The 17,724-nt window shown below is 36.0% G+C and overlaps 2 protein-coding genes across 2 annotated transcripts in view; both read right to left on the bottom strand.

The window, feature by feature from the left end:
* LOC113072345 (polymeric immunoglobulin receptor-like) overlaps positions 1 to 16,092 on the bottom strand; it is a 62,541-nt gene extending 46,449 nt beyond the window's left edge. Inside the window, exons 1-2 of the mRNA XM_026245366.1 lie at positions 15,937 to 16,092; positions 15,545 to 15,856 (exon numbers count right to left, since the gene is read on the bottom strand). Coding sequence (XP_026101151.1) covers positions 15,545 to 15,856; positions 15,937 to 16,048 — 424 coding nt within the window. The 5' untranslated portion in view covers positions 16,049 to 16,092. The remainder of the gene's footprint in view (positions 1 to 15,544; positions 15,857 to 15,936) is intronic.
* LOC113072337 (uncharacterized) lies at positions 16,048 to 17,366 on the bottom strand. The gene is made up of 5 exons (XM_026245359.1): positions 17,145 to 17,366; positions 16,758 to 17,057; positions 16,342 to 16,659; positions 16,108 to 16,251; positions 16,048 to 16,061 (listed from the first exon to the last, which is right to left on the bottom strand). The coding sequence occupies exons 1-5, from the start codon at positions 17,185 to 17,187 to the stop codon at positions 16,048 to 16,050; spliced, it is 819 nt and encodes a 272-aa protein (XP_026101144.1). The 5' UTR covers positions 17,188 to 17,366.
* Positions 17,367 to 17,724: the final 358 nt, after the last annotated feature.

Genomic DNA, 17,724 nt, shown 5'->3' with positions numbered 1-17,724 from the left:
CTTGAGTAGAATATTTTTTTGTACTCTTTCCACCTCTGATTGATGGAACTTGAGTTTGTCTGTTTTCTTCTTATGTTTTTTGGTTTTCCAGTTTCCTGTTTCTCCCCTTGATTTTCCGCCCTAGCCTGCAGAGATCTCCCATTGGTGGAGTATGCACGGTTCTGCGGGCTTGCTGTGTGTACGGCGCTAGATGACACAATGCTCAACTCTCTGTTTTGGATGGGGACCAGTTACTATCCCCCTGTGGACCTCCCAGGCATCACAGGACTGAGCTGGAGGGAAGGAATCCTCCGCTGTCTGAGTTTGCCTCCTATTTTAGTCCTGCGTTTTTCCATATCCAGGGTCCGGCATTTGTATTTCCTCCTGGTGTTCTGTTAAATAAAGTTCTGTAATTATTGGAATGTCCTACGTCTCTGTGTCTCCTCACTCCAGCACATTAGGCATGCATGACCCAAATCAGTTAGCAGTAGAAAAAAAAAAAAAAAAACAAGCTACACCATTCCTTTTTCCGCATTCATTTTTCAGCTTCTCTCAGAAGTATGACACAATACTGAAGTAAAATCAGTTAGGTGCTGACATCTTGTGCTGATTCGGGACCCGAGTCTGTGCAGTAGTGAGTGAAGTGTAGCCATGTCCTGCCATGACGTCACACTCCTTTTATTATAACATCACATTACAAACTAAAACCAAACTTATTAAAAAAAAAGAATAATAATATCTGAACTTACTTCAGCCCAGATAGCACAGGTACATCTGCAAGATATCTGTTAAAGATTGCTTCTTCTGGAAAGCATTTGCTGTGGACAAACATCTGATATTCTTTATGATGTCAGTTGTACATATATTTGACATCATAAACATCTTAAAGGCATCTTCTAAACGTCTATTTGACATCTGATAGGGAATGAACTATTGATGTATTGCAGAGGAGGAAACACTCTAAAAAAGATGTAGATGTATAATGCAGACATTAAATAGAGTCGTGTGACCTCTGCTGGGTCCAGTCCCCTGGGAGTGATTTAAACGCTTCAGTTTCACTTTTAAAGATTTGTATGTCACACTTGATTCAAACAGACAAGCAGTGCAATATAAGGAGAAAGGGTGGATCAGAGATACGTCATGGGAAATATATTTAAAAATATTTCTTCTAAATTCTCAGAGTATTTCAGATGGCTACAATAAAACAATGCTGTAAAAAAATGCAATTAAGATATTTGATTTTCACAAAATTATTATGTATATGTGGTGTGGAAACTTTTCTGTCCAATTGTACTAAAGAAAGAGTTTCCTGTTTTTTTCACACCTGAATGTGGCCGAAGGGTTTCTTGGTTATGACTCAAACAGCAGTAAAGAAAACCACAAGCTGGAGAGTATGTAGGGTGATATTTAACACACGGTCGCTGGATAAAACAGTCACAGCCACAATACATTACATTTTACATTACATTTAGACAATACTTGAGGAACTATTCCAAGCAAATCTCCTTAACCTACAAAAAATACTAGAAATAATTAATTTATGAAATTATTAACACATTTGTTTGAAAACATGTTAATCAAACAAACTGTCTTTATATAAATATTATATAAAACATTTTTTTAAACATTCAGACACAGCTATTTGTAAGGTGTGAGGATCTGTGAACACAAAGGATCTGAGTCTTGTATGGTGACTCAGAGTGAAACAGAGTAAACACTGTATCATCAATGGATGACAGTCTTCACACTTCTGGAAACTGCATGCCTTCCGGTAGGTGTAGAGATGTTTGTCAGAGGATGAAAAAAGTGCATCTGCTCCAGAATTGGATCCAGAATGTGGAGAAATAAACACTGTACAGATGAAACACTAATTTAGCAGAAGATTGGATTCACCAGTCTCTTCTGTCTGATGATCTGCTCATCCCTACTTTCACAACAAACCTGAGACAAAACATCCCTTTGAAGACATTTTGGGGTTCCCTCATTTGGACAAAAGCATTTTGTCCTTTATTCCAGTGACTGGATTAGTAGTGATTAATATATGTGACCAATCACGGAAATTAGGGACACAAGTCGGTTCTGGGGCATTTTGAGTTATTCACAGATTCTGAAAGTGTAGGCTCCAAGCTTTCCAACGATGTGTAACACATGGAAATCTGATAATATTTGGAGAAGTTGTGGCCATTTGAAGGTAGGCACTCAAAAAAGCTCAAAAAGATTGTGCAGTTCTCACTGCTGCGAGTGACAATGGGGCTCATTTACATCTCATTTAGATAAGCCATACCCCCTGCATAGCAACGACAGACACAACGGGAAAAATCGGACCGCATACTATTAATGATAAAGGAGAATGTGTATTGTAAATGTCAGTAATTTATCTTTTTTGACTTTTATAAAAATGATTTAGAGGCTGAAATAGGTGAGTTTTATCTTTTTATAAAAAATCTTTAATCTTTCAAATCTGCCCCTAATTTTTAATGGTATTATATTAATGTTTATGTAAAAAAAAGTACATATTGATGCTAATTTTATTTGTTATTTTCTGGTTTTCTACATACAACTTGGTGAATTGATTTCATTGTGTAGCATTAGGACTTTTTTAACAGGATTCTGTGATAACCGATGAGCTAGCTAATAACAATAGATCACATTAACAATAACAACATGAGATAACATGTATGTGTTCTTAGAATGAACACAAAACGACAAACTTTGATGTTTATGGAAACTCACCCCATAAGAAACAAAAGTATTCTCGCAGATCTCGATGCCTCCAATGAAATAATTCGTTCGGGCACACTTTCTCTTTGTCGGGGTCTTCTTTGGGATATTACAGTCTTACTATGCCACTTTCATCGTCGCTCAGATCGTCTTCAGAATCAGTGAGTGCTTGTTTATAAGCATCCGGATTGTCAAAGAAGCACTTCAAAACATTTTCGATGTAACGGCCACGGTTCAGCTCGTCTGCGTTCATGTTTGCGGCGTTCATCTTCACTGAATTTTGATATCAGCTAGAGCCGGCCACAGCGCTGCATACTAAGTAGCCACGCTTCCCTCGGAGGGCGGGGGCAATAACAAAAGAAACAAATGCCGGCTTATCCAGTGTGGAAATACAGACAGACAATGAAACGCCCCTACAGCGTGCTAGAATCTCAGACAAACAAGCTGATTTCAACCTCAAAATGTACGCTTTTAAATATACCAATACTGCTATCTCAAACACGGAGAGGCTTCTTTGTGATCTCAACTAACAGATTCTGTAAAAAAACGAAAATCACCAATTTTGAAAAAAAAAAAAACGCTTCTTTCTCATTTTGCTCGAAAGTTGTGCCGCCGATTTGTGTCACTGGTTTCCGTGACGGGTCACATATGCTTTATATAACACAATGTTCTCATTCAGGTTTAATTTACACATAATCAGACAGAATCCCCCAATCAGCATCAGAGCTGAAGAAACACAAATCAAGTTGAACAAGGTGAAATCTGAAAATAAAACACACACACACACACACACACACACACACAGTTATCCTCTAATGAGAGAGAAATAAGCATGCACAGACATAAACATACACAACATTAAAACGAAAACGACGACAAATAAGACACACTTATGAATGAACATAAAGTTGATGTGATGTTTTCATCTAAAGATATTTTACCTGTTTTAACAGTGAGACTGACTTTAATGATGATGTGAGCACCACACCAGTATATCCCAGAATCCTCTTCTCTCAGATCAGTGATGTTCACAGTAAAGACTCCAGTAGATGCTTCATCACTGAAAGAGAATCGATCATCTCTGATCGTCTCCAATGAAACTCCATCCTTCACACACATGGAGGCTTCATGTGCTTTGCAGAAGCGTTTCTGATCTTCATCATGATGTTTGCACTGGATTGACACGTCGTCTCCTTCATACTTAGTCAAGTTCAGCTCTGGAAATGTTTACAGACACAAGAACATCAATTCACAGCCGTAGTTTCACATATTCAGATGCAGAAACCTTCCTCACCCTCGTTCATGATGACGATCAGATGAGTGTAAAGATAATTGAGCTCTGTTTCTAATGTCACTGCACACCAGTATTTCCCAGCATCCTCTGCTGTCAGTCCAGTGATGGTCCCAGTGAAGACACCTGCAGTGACGTCATCATTCAGAGTCAATCTGCCAGTCTTGGTCTCTTTCTCTTCTCTCACAGTCTCACTGAGAGGATTTCTGTCTCTAGTGGAGCACTTCCCCTTACAGAGAGACTTTGGCTTTGATTTATAGATTGAATCATAAGGACAGATGATCTCAGCTGATTCTCCTTCATCTCTCACTACTGGAGGCACTTGAGAAAAAAAAAAATTCTACATAAATTATCGTTCTTATAAAGCATTTATATATTTGGTACCTCTTATAAACAATAATATTTAAACTGCTCAGTGTCATGCATTGTTGTGATTTATTAAGCACACAAAAAAGGAAATTGAAGAGTCTTTAATTAAATAATACAACTTAGAAAACATCAGAAAACACAGGAGTATACGCACCCACAATAGAAAACATTGAACAAAGATCTCAAGAAACACCAGGCTAATGATACACACCAACACACACAATGAAAGTGACGCATGTGGGACAACATACTTGGCCATATGAATGTGTGCTCTGAATTTCATCCATACAAGCATACACACACACACCCAGTACACACAGCAGAGAGAAGTGAAAACACACACTCAGACACAGCAGTGAGAAGTGAAAACGCACGCACACAAACACATCCATTTGCTCTGGTGCAAAAGGTCCCTCAGTGGCAGATAATGCGTGTGAAACAGAATGCTCTTTATTCACTCTCTTCACCTAAATGTCCTGCCAGCACTAAGAATCGAATCGGTCATCTTCAGGTTACAAGACCATTAGGTCACAACTGACCCGGGAAAGAGAATTAATGAGATAATTAACCCAAAAGGTGAACAGAATCAGTAACTTCAGTCAGTAAACAAACAAGGAAACTCAAATCTTGACAAGGTGGCAGAAGAGAGCTGAAACAAAATTATGAACCTGACACTCTTCAGTCTTCAGAAAAATAGTGTATAATCAATTCTGCAACAAAAGGCAATTTCATAAACAATATTTTAATGATTATTTGTACTACTCACTCATAACATGAAGATGAACAGTATTAATAATGGAGTAATTGTATGATTGCTTGTCGATCCAAACTCCACATAAATAAACTCCTCCATCATCTGGTGTCACAGCAGTGATCCTCACACTGAAGATGTTTTTATGTTTGTCATCAGAAATACTGAATCTTTCTTTCCTCTTCCATCTGCTGTAAATCATCTCAATATACTCTTTTCCTTCTTTGAAGATGATCTTGGCATCATTAATTTGATTCTGTGAATATTCACAGCTGAAATTGGCAGTTTCTCCAACATTCACCATCACTCTCCTTGATACTTTACAACATGAATCTGGGATTTACATAAAAAAAATAAAAAAAATTAATATATATATATATATATATATATATATATATATATATATATATATATATATATATATATATATATATATACACCTTACTTTTGTAAAGGATTTAAAATCATCAGTCGATTCAGATTATTATTATTATTATTTTATTATTATTATTATTATTATTATTATTATTATTATTATTATTATTATTATTATTATTTGTCTTAAAATGACTGACCTTCTTCCACATGTAAAGTCATATCTATACCCCACTTGTAAAGAACACCGATCCAGTATCCTCCAGCATCATGGTCCTTCAAATCTCTGATGTAGATCATGAGGTTTCCCTCATTATTTTGAAACAATGTGAATTTTCCAACATTGATCCATTTGTCATGTTTCGTATTATTCATTATATTTGTCCACTCAGGTAATTTATTCATGCATTTAACATTTGCACTGAACCAAAGTTTCCCAGAATCCACCAGAACACTTCCTCCAGAATATCCCGTGACGCTAAAGCATCTCACTGCAGCTGTCAATCAGATTGATACTGTGATCAGAAAGAAGATGAACAGAAAACAGCATCATTACTGCAGTGATGAAAGAGAAAAGCTCTGACCTGAGATCAGGTAGAAAGTGAGGAAGATGAGGAGGATCTTCATTGTGAGTTGAGTTCAGTCTTCTTTCTGCTGAATGATCTCTGTGTGAATCTCTCTGTCTCTACATCTGTCTGCTTTAGTTACTTCCTCTTTATTCAGCTCTTTATCAGTAATGAGCAGCTTTACTGGCTCCTCCCACCATCAGCACTGACTGAATATCACATTAATCACACTGAAAGAGCGACACCTGGTGGAGTTGCACTGTCTGATACTGATTCATTTAGCTGTGTAGCTTGAGTTTGTAAGTCTACACTCAAGCCCAGCAGGCTGACCTTTCCCACTGAGCAAAGTTACATCCAGTGGACGTCTTTTTATGTCTTTGGTGACATTGAAAAGACGTCCACTGAGGAGCCAGAATGAATGTTTTTATGACGTCTTTTTTTGACGTCTTCTGTACGTCCGATTTAGACGGTCAGAGAACCTCCTTACAAGGTTAAAAACTAGTTTAAAAGTGGTAGAAAAAAGAAATATTTAAAATAAATATTTTCAACATTTACATTCATTTATTCATTTAGGCATAACACACTGTATCTATATCAAGAAAATAAAATAATCTTTATGAAATAATGAAATAACTGACAATTGAGCATGTGGTAAAATCAACTGCAAATCAAAGACATTAAATCTCTGAAGATCTCAGCAGAGGAGGATCAAACATTTCCACAAACATGGAATCATTAGATTGATTTATTTCTGTCAGACATCTAAAGAAGCTCTTATTGAGAATTAACGGAGGTTTAAATGTTGATATTTGATTCATTTGAAGTCACCATTGTGGTGATCAGTGTTTGGTTTAGTTAGGATCTTGGTCAAGCTACTTCTTCAATTAGCCTGTCTCTGACTGCTGTAACTGTGTTTTTGTGAAAGACTGCTGTAACGAGAAACAAAATTAAGAGAACTCAGGTGGTATCAGTTCTTTGATGAAGATGAAAAAAGTCATCACATATTAAGTACCTGAGGTTATGAAGTTATTTTTTATTTTGTGTTTTTTTTTTTTTTTCATGTATGAAACCCATTGCTCTTGTTCTCTGTACTGTAGATTTAAAAAGTTTGCGGTTTGAGACATGGAAAGTAGTATTGCGGGGAAAAATCATATCATATTCAGTCCATAAAAAAAAGGAAAAAGAAAAAGAAAAAAAATTAGGTATTTTACATGCAAATAACCAATCTATAAAGAACTAGGAGAAAATAAATTCTTGCTTAATGAAATAATGACCAAAATAAACCAGTTTCTGACTCACAGACTTTGTCACAAATCTTTTCACCACAGCAATAAATCCGGAAAATATTTAGCCAGTCAAATTAAAAGAAATAAAGAAAAAACAGCTATAACATCCATTACAAACTCAGCAGGGAAGCTAACCAATTCACCTATTGAGATAAACAAAATATTTGAAGAATACTATACAAAATTATACTCATCTGATATGGACCCAAATCAAGAAGACATAAACTAATTCCTCGATAACACCATTCTACCAAAACTCAACCCGGAGCAAACTATCTCTCTCGAATTACCAATCACTGAAAAAGAACTTCACTCCGCGCTGAAACACATGCAAAATAATAAAACACCAGGACCGGATGGCTTCCCTGCTGAGTTCTACGAACATTTTTGGTCAACTTTATAACCACTGTTCAGTAGAACAATAATGGAAATAAAACAAAATGCTAGATTCCCATCCCACGTGAATACAGCGCTTATATCACTCATTCCTAAACCTAATAAAGACCACATTTTAAGACCACAGATTTTAATATACACGTTGATAATACAAATGATACATTATGACTTGGGTTTACTGACATAATAAACTCTTTTGGAGTCAAGCAAAACTTCACCGGGCCCACTCATCGTTTTAATCATACACTAGATTTAATTATATCTCATGGAATTGATCTTACTGCTATAGATATTGTACCTCAATATGATGATATTACAGACCATTTCCTTGTATAGTGCATGCTGCGTATCACTGATATTAACTATATGTCTCAGCGTTACCGTCTGGGCAGAACTATTGTTCCAGCCACCAAAGACGCAAATAACCTGCCTGATCTATCTCAACTGCTTTTTGTACACAAAAATACACATGAATTAGACGAAATGACTGGCAACATGGGCACTTTTTTCTCTAATACATTAGAAGCTGTTGCCCCTATCAAAGTGAAAACGGTTAGAGAAAAACGTACTGTACCATGGTATAACAGTAATACTCACTCTTTCAGGAAAGAAACACTTAGTCTTGAGTGCAAATGGAGAAAAACTATATTGGAAGTTTTTAGAATTGCATGGAAAAACAGTATGTCCAGCTATAGACAGGCTCTAAAAACTGCTAGGGCAGAGCATATCCACAAACTCATAGAAAATAACCAAAACAATCCAAGGTTTTTATTTAGCACAGTGGCTAAGTTAACAAATTACCAGACGCCACCTGATTCAAATATTCCACCAACGTTAAATAGTAATGACTTTATGAATTTCTTCACTGATAAAATAGATAACATTAGAAATACAATAGCGAATGTAGATTCTACAGCGTCTAACACTTCAGTTTCATCCATCGCACCCAAATATAAACTGCAGTGCTTTACAAATATAGGACAGGAAGAGCTAAATAAACTTATCACTGTATCTAAACCTACAACATGTTTATTAGATGCTGTACCCACTAAATTACTGAAAGAGTTGTTATCTGTAGCCGAAGAACCGTTTCTCAATATCATTAACTCGTCGTTATCTTTAGGTCACGTCCCAAAGCCATTCAAGTTGGTGGTTATCAAGCCTCTTATTAAGAAACCAAAACTAGATTTGGTTTACTTTTACTGTCTATGGCAGTGGTTCCCAAGCAAAAATATCTAAGATAAATTGGTGGTTTATTCTTAAACCAATCAGCGAACTTGAATAGTGGAAGCATGGTTACATTTTTTTTTTTTGTTTGTTTTGTTATTTAATTATACACTGTAAAAAATTTCTTGTTGTTTTTACAAAAACTTTTTGGCAGCTGTGGTTGCCAGAATAATTTTGTAAAAATACAGAAAACTGTAAACACATTTACGTCAAAAACTGTTAATTTTACAATATAAAGCTGTAATTTACAAACAAGAAAATGTGAATATAAACCAGTAAATTCAACAACACACAAAATTAAATCTGTTTTGTACCTTGAAAATACTGACAACCACCATAATAATAAAGATGGTACTGTATAAGAGAAAGCCACATGAAGTATCAAAGCTCATCACAAGTAGCTTCACCACAAGCAGAAGTATATATTAACATATAGAAGGTGCACATTTATGGAAACACAAAACACCATCATGGTAACACACGTGATACTTAAATAATGCAAAAAACTTTCATTAAGCAACAGAAGATGTAACATAAAGCTCAAATGTACATAACTGATAACAAGAACTATTTAAAAACATGATTATTTAAACAAAATACTTTCAAACGTGGAGTGTCACGCAGGGAATTCTGGGAATATCAGTTTACAGTTTTAGACTGTAAATTATACATTGATTTGTTCTTTTTTTACTTCTAAAAGCTGTATAATTAACAGAATTTTACTGTAAATTTACATTAAATGCTTTGTTAGATCTTTTACAGTTTTTCCCTGTATATAGTACGGGAACTTACTGTTAACCTATTATCAGTTTTTTTTCCGTAGCGTTTTTACAAAATTTTACAGTTAAAATTACACTTATTTTTTACAGTGTATGAAATGATATTATGTTATGATTTAGACATTTTGACATATATTAACAATATTATTTATTTTAATTATTTATTTAATAGTAATTGCAATACCAACCTGCAATACCATCACAGGTTGAAAACCACTGGTCTAAGGAATAGAAGCGTTTGAATAGAGGTGATGACTTTCTTGTGCCATTCCAGCCTTCTTTCTGAGGTCCTATTGTCATGGGCTGGTTCGGGGTGAGCCCCCCACTCAAATGCACCACCTCAACGAGTTTACCGGCATCCTCTCCCATTAATATATCTGAATATCCAACACTGTAAGGAGTATACTACAAAGAGTTTTCAGTCACTATCTTGACCAATTTAGAAACACTGTCCACAGTCTGATACACCCAGTGAATATTGAAGATAAAGGACTGCACAGAAGAAAAGGCACTTAACTGCTGCATAGATGATGTGGATGCTCGGCCACTCTTCGATCCTTATCACTTTCACTTTATAGATCCATCATTCCAGTTCCCCAAGACACAGAGACTAAACTTCCGCCTTCACGCCACATTAATCCATTACCACCACCTTCCCACTGCCTTTCCGTGGCATTAATCCGTCCGCTCCATTCCCCCACCTTCCCTCGGCATTAATCCATCCGCTCCGTCTTGCATCTTCACGTCAGAATGCCCCTTTTATAATCCACATAGTCGATACTCATCCCAATCACCGTTAACTCTCCTCCTATTTGTTATAACAAAAATGTACTCACTGACCTCGGTTTAAGAACAAACTTAAAATCATGAACATAAAAAAACTTCATTTTTAGAGTCTAGATCAAGATGTTCTCACTGAATTTTTTTTATAAAAAAGTTCAATATCTTTACAGTCTGTGCTTTATTATAGTATTCCAGACACAATTTCACAAAATAATAGTTTAACAGTGAACTGATTTACTGATCACAAATTAGCAGAATTTTGCAGGTTATTAGCTGCTCAGCGGCTCCCGACGAGCTGGATGGCGCCTTGCATGGCTGACACCGCAGTCGGTGTATGAATGAGTGTGTGGATGGGTGAATGTGAGGCAACTTGTAAAGTGCTTTGGATGGCCATGTGGTCTGTTGAAAGCGCTATATAAATGCAGTCCATTTACCATTTACCATATTAAAGAGCATCTTGGTTTGATCAAAGTAACTTAAATGCAAAAGAAAACCACAAGGCAGCATGTTGATGATTTTATCACACTGACCACAGTGTTAACAACCCAGCAAGCACAAACTGCTGAGACCTTTACATGCAAGTCTCTTTAATAAAGTAGTAAAATACTTATTATTACAGTAAACCCAGAGATGCTTGTTTATGTGATATTAACATAAAGTAACTATATTTAAAGGGGTCATATGATGCAATTTACATTTTTCTGAGTGTTACAATTGTTACAAGCTCTTGGTGTATGAAGAAGATCTGTAAAGTTGCAAAGATTAAAGTCTCAAATCCAAAGAGATATTCTTTATCAAAGTTAAGACTCTGCCATGACCCCTAAAACGCCTCGTTTAAACACACTCCCACATCTCTACATCACTGTGTGGAAATATTTGTGTAATGCCACCCAAATGTTCACACAAAGAAAGAAGGCATGGTTTCAGGAACACAGTAAGTATTGAAGCAGTCATGTCAGGGAGATGTGTGTGTATCCAGGAGAAACCAAAAGCACTCTGTTTGGCTTTCTGAAAGTAGATGCATCTATAAGATTACTCACAACAGAACAGCAATGCATTTTATGGACGACCGTTTTCCTGATCGTAGGAGACGAAGTCATTCTGACTGTGCTATGACAATCTGGTGCTTCTGAATCAGCTACTGTAAGTATGTTTTGTTACTAGTTTAAGTATTTGCTATTGAATATTCAAATACAGAGTTTTGTGTGTTGTATGTGTGTGTGTGAGTGTGAGTGTGGGGGGGAGAGAGACAGACAGGGTCACACAGTGTAGTCAGCTGTCTTAAACGTCCATGGCTTGTGTTCTGCAAACACATGTGAGCTTCATCACTTTGTCTGTAACGAGACAATGTGTCCACTTTAAGCTTGAACTAAGGACATTATTAATTGTCTTTACATTTATTTTGAAAGATGAAGCTTATGATTATGGAAAGGGGCGTTACATTTCCGATGAGTACTTGCGGTGTTCAGCCAATAACAATGCACTGGGAAGCTGGCCAATCAGAGCAGACTGTCCTTGTTTGAGAGGCGGGGCTTAGAGGACCTACAATAATGTACAGTATTTGAAAAAATAATGTGTTTTTTGAACATAAAAGCATGTCAACATATTCTGTTACACAAAATAATTATCTTTAAAATAGAATCATTTGACCTCTTTAACAATACAAATATATAACATGCAAAACATTTTTCAGACATTCTGTGATTTGTGGACATGCCTTTTTATTATTATTTATAAGCAAAACTTTCAAAGCACACATGGATAATTTGTTAATCATGAAATGTTTTTCAGGCTTTTGTTAAAGCTCTTTATTGTCTTCTGCTCACAATAAATGTTCATCTTCTGTCTGAGTTCAGTCTCATGTGTCTCGCTGTGGGTTTCCTGAATAAAGCTGTTTAATCTTCACAATCAAACTAAACTTAGACCCTGAACCTTCACAAGTGTTATGTGGCTTTGAGATGGACAGAGAAATAGCCCGTCCATCACGCTCACACACACTTTCTCACAAGCTTTCATGATAGCAATCAGATCATTATGTTCTTATACTCTATTTCTGAATGTATTTCTGGGATCTGGTATTTCAAACTAGATTCACTCCCACTGCTGTTAATATTAATGTCTTCCTTGATACTGTCTGTGTAACTATTTTTTATGTACAAATCTAAAGCAGGACAAATAGCATAGCATATAGCTTACTTAAAGAAATTAAAACAAGCCATTTAAACTGAATGGAGTACAAATGATGATTCTCAAACTCCATGCGACTTATCATAAAGGTCTGTTTAAGAGCTGCTATTAAAGAGTCTTTATTAACTGTTAAAAGCTGCTGTATGTGGAGTGGAAACTCTACAGTAACTTTTAGAAGTGTCAGTCAATTTCCTGTTTTCACCACACCGTCACATAAACTGACATGACAAACTATTTTAAACATGTGAAAGAAGCAACATGAGCAGCAGCGGAAACTTTGAAATGTCTCATGATAAAGTGTCTCAACTGAACGACCCTCATCAAACCCAACAACTGCTCATTACTAAATTATGGATTATGAAGAGATTTTATCAATGAACTGTGAATTTAAACAAATGTAAAAAAAGAAAAAAAGAAAAAAAAGAAAGATGTTTTGTAAAATACTGTTGTACAGTAAATTACTTGAGTGTCATGCGGTGACTGACAGCAGCGTATTCAGATTGAATCTCCTCCTCCTCACTGAATCTGACTGTAGCTTCACTGAGAGACTCTTCATGCTTCTGGAAATTGACAGCAGTGTACAGGAGCCCATCAGAGGGGATTGTGGGTAATTCATCATGACTGTTTATTTGAGCTGATCCATGATCTGAGAGAGAATCGCGTCTGCTGTCTGCACATGATGACTGAATGCTGATAAACTAGAGAGAAAGTACATTAAAATAACGGAAGCTGGTGGGGAAGTTTTTGAGGAGGCTGAGGTGTAAATTAAAATTGATAATTAGCTGTGGCAACACAATATCACACTTGTGATTATCACACAACTGTATAATGCACACAGCAAAAAATCCAGAGTGAAATTAACTCTGCTGGGAGTACATGTGAAACCACACTCAAGATTGTGAGTGTTCAAATAGGAGTGTTAAATTAACACTGAAGCTGAGTTAAAGTTAATGAGATAATTAAGTGATTAATTGAGTGATGATTGACCATTATTGACGAGACCTGATGTTAACATGCAGAATCAACAAAGATGAAAATCACAGTGTTTGGTCAGTGTTTGGTTTAGTTTGGTTTAATTTTAAAGCGAGATTTGCTTTGGCTGTTACAACTGAATTGTAACGAACAGACAAGAAAAAAATCATAACATGGGCATTTGACCTGAATCACCAAACTCAATTAAAGCCTGAACAGATTTGATTGACCTCATTGATTATAATAACCCTTTGATTGGACAGTACGCGCTAATTAAAATGATTTCTTGAAAGTTGTTCTGTTAATTAAAAAAAAAAAGAAATCTTGTTTTAGGCACACACATACATCAAGAATTAGTGTAGGAATCTCAACAATGGTGACAAACAGCAAATTCAGAAAAACGGAACAACTCTAAACATTAGAAAACAAACTACTAAAAGTAACATAAAAAAAAATAGAATAGTAAGAATAAAAGAAATTACTGAAACAATTCAACTAATAATTTATTCATGCCGCAATGCATCATGGGAGTCATGGATGAATTTTGATTGGTGGCACCTAGAATGCACTGCAACATGTTTTTTGGATTTTCACCATTGTTGAGATTTACTGGTTGATTCTTGATGTTTGCATGTCTAACTAAAAGACTCATTGAAATACATTGTTGAAGAATCACAGTGCTGCAATAATCAACAATGTAATTTTAACTCTGTAATTCATGAACAACAATAGTCTTTGCTTGTCCATCGGTTTTAAAACTTAGTTTTAACATTTTAGGGGTCAAAAGCCCAAAGCAAACACTGACCACTATAATGGTGACAACATTAAAATAGTGATTTTTGCATTTGCTGATTCTGCATGTTAACATCAGGTATTGTCAATAATGGTCAGTCATCACTCAATTAATCACTTAATTATCTCATTAACTTTAACTCTGCTTCAGTGTTAATTTAATACTCCTATTTTAACACTTTCACACTCGAGTGTGGTCTCACATGTACTCCCAGCAGAGTTAATTTCACTCAGATTTTTTTTTGCTGTGCACTACTAAACATGGATAAAGACATAATAACTGACAATACTTTATAAAAGATTATAACTTGTTTTTATAACGCCTGTGTAAAGCAGCTTCTGAAGGCAAGTAGAGCAGCTTGTGAGGAGTGTAAGTATAGAAGTGACCAGAGGTCAGAGCAAATACTTTACAATTGGAGTAATGTGTTAATCACACTGTGACTCACCATTGTATCTTTCTCCCTTTTTCTCTTGTCTGACGTCGAGGTTCTTCCTGATTAACCCCAAAAAATAAGTCCGAAAGTGAAAGACAAACTCGATCAAGATTAAATGTGAGCAGCATCTAAGATAAAAACTAATTGAGTGATTGAGATTATCTGAAGCAGCTCAGAGACACTCAAACGATTCAGTTAAACGATTCAAGAGATAAATAATGCAAGCAAATGTCACCTCGTCTCTTGTGTCTTAATTTGCACACAATCAGAGTGAATCCAGCGATCAGCAGCAGAATCACACACACACTAATAATGATGATCATGGAGTAATCTGAGAAAAATTAAACACACAAACGCACTCCAGAGATAAATTATATATTTCACAATATATCTACACAGTTATTAAAATGTATGATGTTCATACTCGTTCCTATTCCAACATATATGTCTGTTTTAACATTTTCTATTCAATAAATATGTATAGGACTCAGTTTATAATAGGACTAGTTGTGTATTATCTTTCATGTCTCACTTCTGGAGTTACTTTTAACAAGCAAACATGAACATTTAACAAGAACAACTGGTGTTACTGAATGCACTATATCTATTCAAATAAGATCATCTGAAAGGACTCACTGATGAGGTTGAGCTGAATTTGAGTGTTCAGGGAGATGAAAGTCAGATCTGTGTCTCTGGTTTCTGCTCCACACCAGTAAACTCCAGCATCTCTCACACTCACATTACTGATGCTCACTGTAACAACTCTCTCTTCATTTCTCTCTGATGAACCACTCATTTCTGTCACTTTAGATGAGCCGATGCTTTGGCAGATGTGATTATCATCCTCTTTGCAGAAATGAACTTGATTTTGCTCTGGAATCTGACAGGTGATGTTGACTTCTCCACCAAGATACACAGATTCAGTCACACTCTTTGGATATTTTTCATCTTTTAACCAAAAGAAATCACACAAAAATCAGAACACATTTTTTTTTAATATATAAGATAAAGTACCTGAGGTTCCTCACCGTGTCTGACGCTCAGCTGTATCTCAGTGAATCTCTCAGTATAGTCAGATACTTTCACTCCACACCTGTATGTTCCTTCATCTGCAGCTTTCAGCTCTCTAAAAAACACCATCAAGACTCCTGCTCTGGTGTCGTCATATAAAGAAACATCTCCATTCTCCACCCATTCACCCTGAACTCCTGGATTCTTCCTCTCTGAACATCCGTCTGGTTCTATACAGATGTATTTTGGGTTGGTTTTGTATTGAGGATGTTCACACTTGATCATCAAACCACCTCCTGAGGAGCCGTTCACTCTAGACAAGCCCACTTTAGCTGTCAATCACAAATATCACTAAATCTGGGTTAAACAGTTTATTTTTTTATTTTATTTTTTTGCAAAATCTGAATGCTTGCTCTACTCACTCATAATATGCAGATGAACAGTATTAATAATGGAGTAAGTGTAAGATTGTTTGTCGATCCAAACTCCACATAAATAAACTCCTCCATCATCTGGTGTCACAGCAGTGATCCTCACACTGAAGATGTTTTTATGTTTGTCATCAGAAATACTCAATCTTTCTTTCTTCTTCCATCTGCTGTAAATCATCTCAATGGAGTCTTTTTCTTCTTTGAATATGATCTTAGGATCATTAATGTGATTCTGTGAATATTCACAGCTGAAACTGGCAGTTTCTCCAACATTCACTATCACTCTCTTTGACACTTTACAACATGAATCTGTGATATTTTTCAAAGATTAAAAAAAAAAAATGAAATTACTATATTTATAAAACAAAGACTTTCATCAAAAAAAAAAAAAAAAAAAAAAAACTGACCTTCTTCTTTCACATTCACAGTCATATATATACGCTGGTTCTGAAGAACATCAATTGCGTATCGTCCAGTATCTTGTGTGTTCAGTTCTCTGATGTAGATCATGAGGTTTCCTTCACTGTTTCGATAAAGTGTGAATCGTCCTTCATTAATCCATTTTTCATGTTTCTTATCATTTATTATTACACTCCACTCAGGTAATTTGGCCATATATTTAGCAGAGTCACTGGACCAAAGTTTCCCAGAATCCACCAGAACACTTCCTCCAGAATATCCCGTGACGCTAAAGCATCTCACTGCAGCTGTCAATCAGATTGATACTGTGATCAGAAAGATGATGAACAGAAAACAGCATCATTACTGCAGTGATGAAAGAGAAAAGCTCTGACCTGAGATCAGGTAGAAAGTGAGGAAGATGAGGAGGATCTTCATTGTGAGTTGAGTTCAGTCTTCTTTCTGCTGAATGATCTCTGTGTGAATCTCTCTGTCTCTACATCTGTCTGCTTTAGTTACTTCCTCTTTATTCAGCTCTTTATCAGTAATGAGCAGCTTTACTGGCTCCTCCCACCATCAGCACTGACTGAATATCACATTAATCACACTGAAAGAGCGACACCTAGTGGAGTTACACTGTCTGATACTGAGAGATCACACAGGTTTCATGTTCATGAGGACAAATGACACAGAATCAAATTGCATTAACACCAAATAACAGCATTAAATGGATAGTCAGAAGTGGGTAGTCCAGGGGCCAAATAGTAAAAGTCCTTCCATATTGTTTTTCCACCCATGAACTCAGCACCAGGAACCAAGTCATTCCTTTCAAGTCACAGACTAGTCTAAAATCAAATCCCAAGTCCTCAAAGAGTTAAAGTCAATGAGATAATTAAGAGACTAATGAAATGATGATTGTGCATTAGTGATGAACACCTGCCATTATTGTGCATTACAGAGGATCTGATGTTGATA

Source organism: Carassius auratus, unplaced genomic scaffold (assembly GCF_003368295.1).
Source record: "Carassius auratus strain Wakin unplaced genomic scaffold, ASM336829v1 scaf_tig00008860, whole genome shotgun sequence".
Classification (NCBI taxonomy): domain Eukaryota; kingdom Metazoa; phylum Chordata; class Actinopteri; order Cypriniformes; family Cyprinidae; genus Carassius; species Carassius auratus.
The sequence above is the reverse complement of the archived record's forward strand: the minus strand, read 5'-3'. Positions and strand labels throughout refer to the sequence as shown.

Excerpts from the sequence above, each read along its gene's own strand:
- LOC113072337 (XM_026245359.1), bottom strand. The coding sequence starts at position 17,187 with ATGAAGATCCTCCTCATCTTCCTCACTTTCTACCTGATCTCAG. Across the intron at positions 16,660-16,757 it reads TGTGAATGTGAAAGAAGAAG|ATTCATGTTGTAAAGTGTCA; the intron begins GTCAGTTTTTTT and ends AAAATATCACAG. Across the intron at positions 16,252-16,341 it reads TGTTCATCTGCATATTATGA|CTAAAGTGGGCTTGTCTAGA; the intron begins GTGAGTAGAGCA and ends TGTGATTGACAG.